The sequence below is a fragment of the Equus asinus genome, chromosome 25, assembly GCF_041296235.1.
Source record: "Equus asinus isolate D_3611 breed Donkey chromosome 25, EquAss-T2T_v2, whole genome shotgun sequence".
NCBI lineage: Eukaryota > Metazoa > Chordata > Mammalia > Perissodactyla > Equidae > Equus > Equus asinus.
The window spans coordinates 48,438,142-48,450,370 of NC_091814.1; the positions used below are offsets into that span (position 1 = coordinate 48,438,142).

The 12,229-nt window shown below is 38.6% G+C and overlaps 1 protein-coding gene across 1 annotated transcript in view; it reads left to right on the forward strand.

Moving 5' to 3' along the window:
- The window catches only part of SLC9C2 (solute carrier family 9 member C2 (putative)), a 78,529-nt gene that overhangs the window by 64,329 nt on the left and 1,971 nt on the right, over positions 1 to 12,229 (forward strand). Inside the window, exons 22-23 of the mRNA XM_070497961.1 lie at positions 945 to 1,112; positions 2,202 to 2,333. Of these exons, the coding sequence (XP_070354062.1) occupies positions 945 to 1,112; positions 2,202 to 2,333 (300 nt within the window). The remainder of the gene's footprint in view (positions 1 to 944; positions 1,113 to 2,201; positions 2,334 to 12,229) is intronic.

A 12,229-nucleotide genomic window follows, 5' to 3' on the forward strand; every position in this document is an offset into this window, starting at 1 on the left:
CCTGGCCACCAAAGCAGAGCACACTGAACTTAATCACTAGGCTACTGGGTCTGGCCCTCCCATAGATGTTATCATTTTTTCTGGGTTTGTAAAAAGCAGAGACATTCTTCATTGCTCAAATGGCCTTTGAGCTGCATTAAAAATTAAATGAAAAGAATTTCAAGTCCTTTGGAAGCATGAATGCCTCTAAAAGCCTGGATGGTAATCAGCAGCAGGGGATGCAGTTTTCACAGCAATTTCTTCAGTGACCCTTTTGTTCCCTGTATCCTGTGTCCTGAACAAAGGTCTTCCTCTTTGATGTTTACAGCTAAACTTTCCGGAAAATTCTGTAATCCTTTGGGTTGATTCCTGCAGCTTCTTCCTGAAATCTGATACCTTTCTTCTTGCCCCACCTGTGCCTACCAGTGCTTTTCCTGAAGTAACTTGAGCATCCTGTGCTCATCCTAAAAACTTCTTCTGTTGATGTCTCATGGTAATTATTCTTAAGCATTTTAAAGGGAGACAAGGCTTTTACTGAAATCATGGCTTGGTTTGGAGCCATATTGATTCATGATATCTGATTTACGCATCCACCCAATCAAAAGATGTTTTCCACCTGAGGCACCAGCCCATTATGGTAAGAATATCTAATAGAGAATCAAGTGGGTGATTGCATTGGTTGCAGACTGCAATTACTACTTTCGGTGGGATTTTTATACAAGGAAGGTATAAATAGAGGTCGTCTGTAAAGCTAAAGATTGGAGAGAATTCTTGCCTTCGAGAGTTGAAATGTGAAAGAAACTGTGAGTTTTGTGAAGTCCTATTCCTCCTTCACAACTGAGAGGATTCATAAAGAATCTCTTCCTTCCATTGTAATAATTGCAAGAAACAGTGGGAGCTCCTATGGTTTGGCCAGGGGTTTTTAATTTTGTGTTTCCCTTTGCACATTTTTTTTCCCTTGGCAGTTGCATAGTTCACCTCCTACCTTTGGAATAGACAGTGCCCTAAGGCCTGATAGAGAGTCCAAAACCATGTTTACAGAATACTGTACCAGTGGCGACGTAATTGGAGAGTTGAGCTGTCTGCTCAAGCGTGAAAGTGAATGTACTGCCATCTGTGAAACAATTTTACAGGTAAGAAACTGGTTCTGTCTGTATTGTGGGTTATTAGTTAATTCCTCCTCAAGTAAATAAGGAATGTCAGCATCTTTTCTTCCTTCAGGTTCTGATATCTTATTTAGTCACCCAACCAGCTGTTGTGAAGCAGTATAGACTAACGGTGAGAGGCAGATTTAGTGTCTCACATCCTGTTTATGGGATCTGGAATAAGATATTTTAAACTCTTTGAGTCTTTGTGCCCTTGTTTATTAAAAGAGAGACCATCTAACATTTTATGAAGATTAGGAAAATAACTCTTGGCAGGTTCTCTGGGCATGTGTAGGTGCTCAATAAATGGCCGCTATTATTGAGCAGCATTTTTAAAGAATGCTTGTTTGTTTTTAAACTCTCTTTCTTCCATTTTTTACTTGCTAGATAAGAATTTATCTATTCAACAAATAAATGGCCTGATAGTCCACTAGCTGTGGGGTTTCAAATATAAATGAGCCAAAATGACTGCTTACAAAGAATTCTCAAGCTTTTGAGACTATTAGAGGCAATAGGGCAGGGTCCAGAGTCTTAGGGGGTGTGAGGAAAAGAGGAAATGTTGCTTCATCAGTTTCATATTATTTCACTTCTGGAAGAGGATAGACAGTATGAATTTATTCACGAGGCTGAATTGAATTCATTGAAGTTCATTTATCTTGAATCTTGAAAGAATAGTCTTTCTTATTCAAGGCAACAGTTTGCCTCTGGAAATAAACACTGTAAATGAGCCCATTTTTACCTACCGTGGCAATAAAAATAGATGTTTGTGTGGCTTACTTTCTAAATCTTGGGCTCATGAGCCATATCTTTTATCATAACTGTTGACTGTTATGAATTTTCCTTTCCTATTAAGTCTATAGCTTTAATTGGACTGTAAATTGTATTATATTATACATAGCAAACAAACTCTCCACAGTACAGTGCTTTTAAGTGGCAGAGTATCATAATTATAGTAGAGTTGACAGTTAGTTTTTCTAAGAGTTTAGATGAAGATAAAATCTAGATGCATCTTGTTTTCTGATGGTCTTGTAATTTAGTTCTAAATCAAGCTTGCTGCTTGACACCTTGTCCTTTCAGGCCTGCTTTATCTCCCTGGAGGATTTATATGAAGGCTTTGATGTCTTCTGGCCATCCCTGGAATATAAAATATGGCTAAAGCTTGCTCTCAGTATTGCCTATCAGTATTTTGAATCAAGTCTCATTGATGAGGTAAGTTACATGATTAAAATGTGAATGAACCTTTATTTATTGTATTTTTTACAAAATGCATTTCATATTTTTTGAGACAAAGACAGAAAGGAAGGTTATGTCTGATTTTCTAAAGTGAGATTTCAGAATTTTAAGCGCTCTCTTATCCTGACTTCTTGCAGGTCGTCAGTCCTCCTGTCACAGCTAATTTTCCCAGGCTATCTATAGTCATCCCTTTAAAAAAATAAAGTAGATTCAGCAATTGTTATATAGGTAGATCCTCAAGAACCAAGCACAGCATTAGTTAGAATGAGTTAACAAACGTGCAGCCTGGTGCTTATTATAGTCTAGTCTATTTACTTACTTTAATATAAATCTCCTGCCTTTTCAAAATCTTTATTGAGTTAACTGAGCCTCTACTATGAACCTTCTCTCCAAAAAGTAGTAGTTCAAGACTGTTCCTGGACTGGCACAATTTAAAATCCCATACTTATATCCTGTTTAATAATTATTTGAGACCTTAATAGGAGTCAGGAATAGGGGAAGTGACAGACTTGAAGTTCAACAATATTGACTGAATTCAGAGACTGGATTAAAAAATTATCATGTCTCAAGAGAATGAGAAGACAATCCACAGACTGGGAGAAAATATTTGCAGAAGACACATCTGGTGAAGGACTGTTATCCAAAATATACAAAAAACTCTTAAAACTCAACAATAGGAAAACAAACAATCTCTGTTCTTTCCAGCAGTGGGAACAGCATCCAAAATGTGAATTTCCCCCATGGTGGCAGGGTGCCCTGATCTGAGGTTTCAGAGCAGATCACCAGCATGCACGCCAGCACGAGAGAACAGAGGCTGTAGCCCCTGCCCCACCCAGCAGTGGCGGGTGGCATATATATCCTGAGACTTCAGGCCACATAGCAGTGCTGGTAACTCAGTCTCCTCCTCCTCCCCTGGGAGTGGCACTGGTCTCTCTAGCAGTGGGGACAGCAACCAAAATGAAGATTTCATTGGCAGGAGCAGGGTCTCCTGACCTGAGGTCTCAAAAATCACACTGGTGCACACCAGTGATCAGAAACTGCAAGACCAGCAACAACACTTGTGGCTTAGCCCCTGCTCCTTCCAGAAGTGGCAGGTGGCACCTATGACCTGAGGTCTCAGGAACCACAGCAGAACCTGAGACCCAGCCCCTAGTAGTGGCACCTTTGACACCAGCTCTACCAGCAGTGGGGGCTGGATACAAGACCCTATGGCCCCAGCAGTGACAGCAACACTCATGAACCCAGCACCCTGGGCAGCAGTGCTGCCAGCATCCCTAGGTAACCCAGGAGCAGCAAAGCAGGTGATGCACAGGGCAGCAGCACCTGAGCCCACAGAGAGCCCATGGAGAGCAAGTGGGTGACACAAGACCCAGGTGACCCCAGAAGCAGCAGAAGTGCTCGCAGCCTGGTGGCTCTGGTGGCAACACCTGAGACTGCAGCAACATCAAAAGCAACAAGGCACCAGCAACCTCAGAGGCACAAGCAGCACAAGGAGGGCACTGACAACACCTCTAGCACAGGCAGTGGAGGGTCTCAAATACAACCAGAAGCAGCTCAGAACCAAAGTAACCAAAGCTGTACCCAAATAAGAAAGGTGGTTACTACCACAAAGCACCAGCAGAGGATCAATTCATCAAGTACGATGAAAAACTGAAGTAACATGGCAGAACAGAAAGAGAATGACAACTCTCTAGAAACCAAATTGAAGTCACAGAAGATTACAATCTAGCTGACAGAGATTTCAAAATAGCTCTCATAAAGAAACTCAATGAGTTACAAGAAAACTCAGAAAGACAGTTCAATGGACTCAGGAACAAAATTAATGAACAGAAGGAGTACTTCACCAAAGAGACTGAGGCTCTAAAAAAAACTAGACAGAAATTCTGGAGGTGAAGAACACAATTAATGAGATGAAAAATAAAGTAGAAAGTATTAAAAAAATAGAACAGACCTTATGGAAGAGAGAATTAGTGAGCTCAAAGATAGAAATCTAGAAATGATTGAGATGGAGGAGGAGAGAGAATTAAGATTTTAAAAACATGAAGAAATTCTGTGAGAAATATCTGGCTCTACTAGGAAAAGTAACATAGGGATAATAGGTATCCCAGAAGAATAAGAGAGGCAGAAAAGAGCAGAGAGCTTATTCAAAGAAATAATAGCTAAGAACTTGGCTGGGGAAGGAACTGGGTATGCAAGTACATGAAGCTAACAGAACTTCTAATTATATCAATGCAAAAAGACCTTCTCCAAGGGATATAATATTAAAATTATCAAAAGTCAATGACTGGGGCTGACCCCATAGCTGAGTGGCTAAAGTTCCATGTGCTCTGCTTTGGCAGCCCAGGTTTGCAGGTTCAGAACCTGGGTGTGGACCTACTCTGTTCATCAGCCATGCTGTGGAGGTATCCTACATATAAAAAGTAGAGGAGTATTGGCACAGATGTTGGCTCAGGGTTAATCTTCCTCAAGCAAAAAAAAAAAAAAAAAGAGTATTCACAACAGATGTTAGATTAGGGCTAATCTTCCTTACCAGAAAAAAAAACCCTCAATGACAAAGAAAGAATGTTAAGGGCAGCCAGAGAGAAGAAAATAACCTACAAAGGAAGGAACCACCATCAGGCTTTCAGCAGATTTCTCAGCAGAAGCTCTACATGCTAGGAGAGAGTGTAACATTATATTCAAAATACTGAAAGACAAAAATTGTCAGCTGAGAATACTCTATCAGCAAAATTAACCTTCAGGTATGATAGAGAAATAAAAGCTTTCCCAGACAAATGAAAGCTGACAGAGTTCATAGCCACTAGATCTGCCTTAAAGAAATGCTGAAAGGAGCCCTCCTACCTGAAGTGAAAGAGCAAAAGTTTACAAAGCTTTGAGCAAGGAGATAGACATGACAGAATCAGAAAATTGCAGCTCTATGTCAGAATAGGTTAGTAAACATTTAAGTATAACATAAAGAATAAAGGGAAAGAAGGCATCAAAAATAGCTATAACCACACAAATTTGGTCACAAACTCACAAAACAAAAAACAATAATTTGTGACAACAAAAACATAGAAGGGGAAGAGGAAAAGGACAGAACCTATGTAGGCTAATGGAGATAAGAGGCTATCAGAAAAAGGACTATCTCATCTATGAGATCTTTTATACAAACCTCATGGTAACCACAAAACGAAAAATCAGAGCAGAGTCACAAATCATAAATAGAGAAAACTGAGGAAAAATCACAGAAAACCACCAAACTGAAATGGCAGTCAGAAATATAAGGAGAAAGAAATAGCAGAAATATAGAACAACCAGAAAACAAAAGATAAAATGGCAGTATTAAGCCTTCATATATCAATAATCACTCTAAATGTAAATGGATTGAATTAACCAATAAAAAGACACAGAATGGCTGGATGGATTAAAAAACAAGACCCAAGAATATGCTGCCTCCAGGAAACACATTTCAGCTCTAAAGAAAAATATAGTCTCAGAGTGAAAGGATGGAAGATGATACTCCAAGTAAATGGCAACCAAAAGAAAGTGGGTGTAGCTACGCTTATATCAGACAAAACAGACTTTAAGACATAAAAGATAAGAAGAGACAAAAATGGGCATTGTATAATGGTAAGAGGTACACTGCCCCAAGAAGACATAACACATATTAATATATGTGCACCTAACATAGTAGCACCAAAGTATATAAAGCAACTATTAACAGACGTAAAAGGAGAAATTGACAGCAACGCAATAATAGCAGGGGACCTCAACACCCCACTTACTTCAATGGATAGATCATCCAGACAGAAAGTCAACAAGGAAACAGTGGGCTTAAATGAAACTCTAGACCAGATGGACTTAATAGAGATATAGAGAACATTCCCTCCAGAAACAGCAGAATACATATTCTTCTCAAGTGCACGTGGAATATTCTCAAAGATAGACCATATGTTGGGAAACAAAGTGAGCTTCAATAAATTTAAAAAGAGTGAAATCATAGAAAGCATCTTTTCCGACCACATTGCTATGAAACTAGAAATCAACTATGAGAAAAAAGCTGGGAAAGTCCCAAATATGTGGAGACTAAAGAACATGCTACTGAACAACTATTAGATCAATGAAGAAATCAAAGGAGAAATAAAAAAAATACCCGGACACAAATGAAATAAAAATGTAACATACTGAAACTTATGGGATGCAGCAAAAGTGGTACTAAGAGGGAATTTTATAGTAATGTAGGCCCACTTCAAGAAACAAGGAAAATCTCAAATAAACAACCTTGCACTATACCTAAAAGAACTAGAAAAAGAAGGGCAAACAAAGACCAAGGTCAGTAGAAGGAAGGAAATAATAAAAATCAGACCAGAAATAAACAAAATAGGGACTAAAAGAACAATAGAAAGGATCAGTGATACTAAGAACTGGGTCTTTGAGAAGATAAAATTGACAAACACTTAGCCAGACTTATTAAGAAAAAAAGAGAGAAGGCTCAAATAAATAACATTAGAAACGAAAGAGGAGAAATTACAATGGACATGTCAGAAATACTAAGGATTATAAGAAAATGCTATGAAAAGCTATACACCAAAGTTGGACAACCTAGAAGAAATGGATAAATTCCTAGAATCCTACAATCTCCCAAAACTGAATCAAGAAGAAATAGAGAATCTGAATAGACCAATCACAGGTAAAGAGATTGAAACAGTAATCAAAAACCTTCCAAAAGACAAAAGTCCATGGCTTCTCTGGTGAATTCTTCCAAAAATTCAAAGAAGATTTAATACCTATCCTTCTCAAACTCTTCCAAAAAATTGAAGAGGATGAGATACTTCCTAACTCATTTTTCAAGGCCAACATTACCCTGACAGCAAACCAGGGAAGGACAGAAAAAGGGAAAATTACAGACCAACATTGCTGATGAACATAGATGCAAAAGTCCTCAACAAAAAGTAGCAAATTGGATACAACAATGAATTTAAAAGGTCATACACCACAATCAAGTTGGATTTATTCCAGGGATGCAGGGATGGTTTAACATCCATAAATCAATCAATGTGATACACCACATTAACAAAATGAAGAATAAAAATCACATGATCATCTCAAGAGATGCAGAGAAAGCATTTGATAAGATCCAATATCCATTTATGATAAAAATTCTCAATAAAATGGGTATAGAAGGAAAGTACTACAAAATAATAAAGCCCATATATGACAAACCCACAGCCAGCATCATACGTAATGGTAAAAAACTGAAAGCCCTTCCTCTGAGAACAGGAACAAGACAAGGATGCCCACTCTCTCCACTCTTATTCAACATAGTACTGGAAGTTTTAGCTAGAGTAATTAGGTAAGAAAAACAAATAAAGGAATCTGAATTGGAAGGGCAGAAATGAACCTCTCACTATTTGTGGATGACATTAGTCTATATAGAAAACCCTAAAGAATCCACCAAAAAAGTGTTATAAACAGTCAACAACTACAGCAAAGTTGCAGGGTACAAAATCAACATACAAAAATCAGTGGCATTTCTCTATGCTAATAACGAAGTAGCAGAAAGAGAAATCAAGACTACAATCACATTTATAATCACAACAAAAAGAGTAAAATACCTATAAGTTTAACCAACGAATGAAAGACTTATACACTGAAAATTATAAGACATTATTGAAAGAAATCAAAGGAGACATAAGGAAATTGAAAGATATTCTGTGCTCATGGATTGGAAGAATAAACATAGTTAAAATGTCCATATTACCTATAGCAATCTACAGATTTAGTGCAATCCAAATCAGAATCTCAATGATGTTCTTCACAGAAATAGAACAAAGAATCCAAAAATTTATATGGGACAACAAAAGACCCAAAATACCCGAAGCATCTCTGAGAAAAAAGAACAAAATTGGAGGTATCACACTCCCTGAATTAAAATTTACTACAAAACAAATGTAATCAAAACAGCACTGTAGTAGCACAAACCAGACACAGTGATCAATGGAACAGAATTGAGAGCCCAGAAATAAAACCACATATCTGTGGACAGCTAATCTTTGACAAAGGAGCCAAGAACATACAATGGAGAAAGGAAAATCTCTTCAATAAACGGTGGTAGGAAACCTGGACAGCCACATGCAAAAGAATGAAAGTAGACCATTGTCTTATACCATACATAAAAATTAACTCAAAATATATTAAAGACCTGAATGTAAGCCTGAAACCATAAAACTCCTAGAAGCAAACATAGGCAGTACGCTTTTTGACATCAGTCTTAGCAGTATCTTTTTGAAGACCTTGTCCACTCAGGCAAGAGAAACAAAAGAAAAATTAAACAAATGGTACTACGTCAGACTATAAAGCTTCTGCACAGCAAAGGAAACCATCAACAAATGAAAAGACAACACACCAACTGGGAGAAGATATTTGCAAATCATATATCCAATAAGAAGCTAATTTCCAAAATATATAAGGGACTCATACAACTCAACAACAAACAAACAAACAACCTGATCAAAAAATGAGCAGAAGATATGAACAGACATTTTTCCAGAGAAGATATACAGATGGCCAATAGGCACATGAAACGATGTTCAACATCACTAATTCTGAGGGAAATGCAAATTAAAACTACAATGAGATATCACATCCATCAGAATGGTTATAATTAACAAGACAAGAAATAACAAGTGTTGGAGAGGATGTGGAGAAAAGGGAATGCTCATACACTGCTGGTGGGAATGCAAACTGGTGCAGCCACTATGGAAAACAGTAGGGAGATTTCTCAAAAAAACTAAAAACAGAACTACTGTACGATCCAGCTATCCCACTACTGGTTATTTATCCAGAGAACTTGAAATCAACAATTCAAAGAGATATGTGTACCCCTATGTTCATTGCATCATTATTCACAATAGCCAAGACATGGAAGCAACCCAAGTGCCCATCAATGAATGATTGGATAAAGAAGATGTGGTGTATATATACAATGGAATACTACTCAGCCATAAGAAAGACAAAATCATGCCATTTGTGATAACATGGGTGGAACTTGAGGGTATTATGCTAAGCAAAATAAGTCAGACAGAGAAAGACAAATACCATATGATTTCACTCATATGTGGAAGATAAACAACAAACAAACGCATAGATAAGGAGAACAGATTGGTGGTTACCACAGGGCCGGGGATGGAAGGAGGGTGAAAAGGGTAAAGGGGCACGTATATATAGTAATGGATAAAAACTAGTCTATTGTTGGTTAACATGAAGTAGTCTATACAGAAACTGAAATATAATAATGTACACCTGAAATGTACACAGTGTTATAACCCAATATGACCTCAATAAAATCATTTAAAAAAAAGAAAACAAATAATCCAATTAAAAAATGGACCAAAGATCTAAACAGCAAAGAACGTATACAGATGGTAGGTAAACATATGAAAAGATGCTCCACATCAATGTGAGAAGGGAAATGCAGATTAAAACAACAGTGAGGTACTACCGCACACCCATTGAAATGACCAAAATCTGGAACACTGACAACACTGAACGCTAGTGTGGATGTGGAGCAACAGGAACTCTCATTCATTGCTGGCAGGAATGTAAAATGGTAGTCACTTTGGAAGATGGTTTGGGAGTTTCTTAAACTAAACATACTCTTGGCCGTAAATCCAGCAATTGTGCTCCTTGACATTTACCCAAAGGAGTTGAAAACTTATGTCCACTCACAAAGCTGCATTCAGATGTTTGTAGCAGCTTTATTCATACTTGCCAGAACTTGTAAGGAACCAACGAAGATGCCCTTCAGCAGATGAATGGAAGACAAACTGTGGTACCTCCAGACAATGGAATGTTATTCAGTGCTAAAAAGCAGTGAGCTATTAAGCCATGAAAAGACGTGGAGGAAAATTGAATGCGTATTGCCAAGTGAAAGGAGCCATCTGAAAGGGCTACGTACTGTATGATTCCAACTATAGCCTATTCTGGAAGAGGCAAAACTATGGAGACAGTAAAAAGATCAGTGGTTCCTAGGAGCTGGGATGGGGGAGGGTGAATAGGTGGAACACAGAGGATTTTAGGGCAATGAAAATACTCTGTATCATACTATAATGATGGATACATGTCGTTATACATTTGTCCAAACCCACAGAATATACAACACTAAGAGTGAACCGAAATGTAAACTATGGACTTTGGGTGATTATGATGTGTCAACGCAGGTTCATCAGTTGTAACAAATGGACCACTCTGGTGGGGGATGTTGGTAAGGTAACGGGGAAGGCTGTGCATGTATGGGGGCAGGAGAGATAGGGGACAGCTCTGTACCTTCTTCTCAATTTTGCTGTGAACCTAAAACTGCTCTAAAAGAATAAAATCTTTAAAAAAATTAGCATGTCATGCGAAAGCAGTCATATTTCTTTTACTATGTGGCAATAATTTTCAGAAGAATTTTAGCTGAAGGGTAAGGAGAATTAGATTTTTCTCCTTTCTTTTGTCTTGCCAGTTTAGAGTCTAGTCTGTAACGCCAGAGGAGAGAATTAGGGCCAGTTGGTTGCAACTATACGGAGTCAGACTTGACTCAATAATAAGGTGAATGTCCTTTTATTTACTTTATTTTTTTTAACTCACAAGAAACACATGTTCATTATATAAATTTAAAAATACAGATACAAAACATAATAAAATAACTTTCTTACCCAATTTTTACTCCCCAGGGAATCTCCATTTAGCAGCTTTGGTTTATTTCCTTCTAGTGTTTTTCCATTCAAGAACTAGCCAGTTAAGACTTTTTAGAAGGGGCACTGTAAGATTATGCTGCATCCCCCTTCTCTGAACCATAGAACTAAAACTTTACATGCGTTTAAAAAACCAGAATAGCTTTTTCTTAGATTTTTCTGGTTGCAAAATTCTAGATAAGTTTGCTAATTTTCTTATGTTCTTGGTGCCCTAGCTATGCTGGTGTATTTGGCAAGTAAGTGTTTGGTTTGTCTGTCGGGGACCAAGGTCTGAGGGTTGGGTCCTTTCTCTGTGCCCCTCCTGTGGCTGAAGATGTTCAGAGTGAGCTGATGGTCCCTCTGGGCAGTGGCCAGGGGATTCCTACCATTGGGCTGACCGCAAAACTCCGATGTTAGTTTGCTGGGGCTGCCATAATGAAGTACTACACACTGGGTGGCTCAAACAACAATTTATTTTCTCACAGCTCCTGGGGATAGAAATCTGACTCAAGGTGTGCTCAGGGTTGGTTGCTGTTGAGGGCTGCTGGGGAGTATCTGGTCCAGGGCTCCCTCCTTGCTTGTGGATGGTTGTCTTCGTCTTCACACGGAGTTCTCCCTCTACGTGTGTCTGTGTCCAAATTTCTCCTTTTTTATAAGGACACCAGTCATCTTGGCTTAGGTGCCCACCCTACTCCAGTATGACCTCATCTTAACTGAAGCAATTACATCGGCAGTGAAGCTATTTCCAAACAACGTCACATTCCAAGGTACTGGGGTTTAGGACTTCAACATATGAATTTTGGGGGGGACACAGTTCAACCCATAACAGCTCCCTTCCAGCTCTCAAATCTTTGATTCTGAGCCTTGAAGTACAACTCAGACTCAGTGCCTTGCATCATTTAGTTATTCTTTATTCTCTTGTCAAGTGGGATGTCCACTTACTGCTAGTTAAGGCCTATGCATCTTTACGACTCTGGTTCTTGTGCAAATAGAAATCTACAGGCATAGCTGGCCACCCTGCTCTGGCTGAAGTCAGGCTGGGCAACCACATCCAGGGCCACTACTCAGGAACAACGTAGAAACTCTGAGTTCAGAATCTGTCGAGGCCATTCTAAACTCGAAGTAAATTCTGTCTGTTGGTGCCAGGGTCCGTATGCCTTTTGACACCCTCAAAGA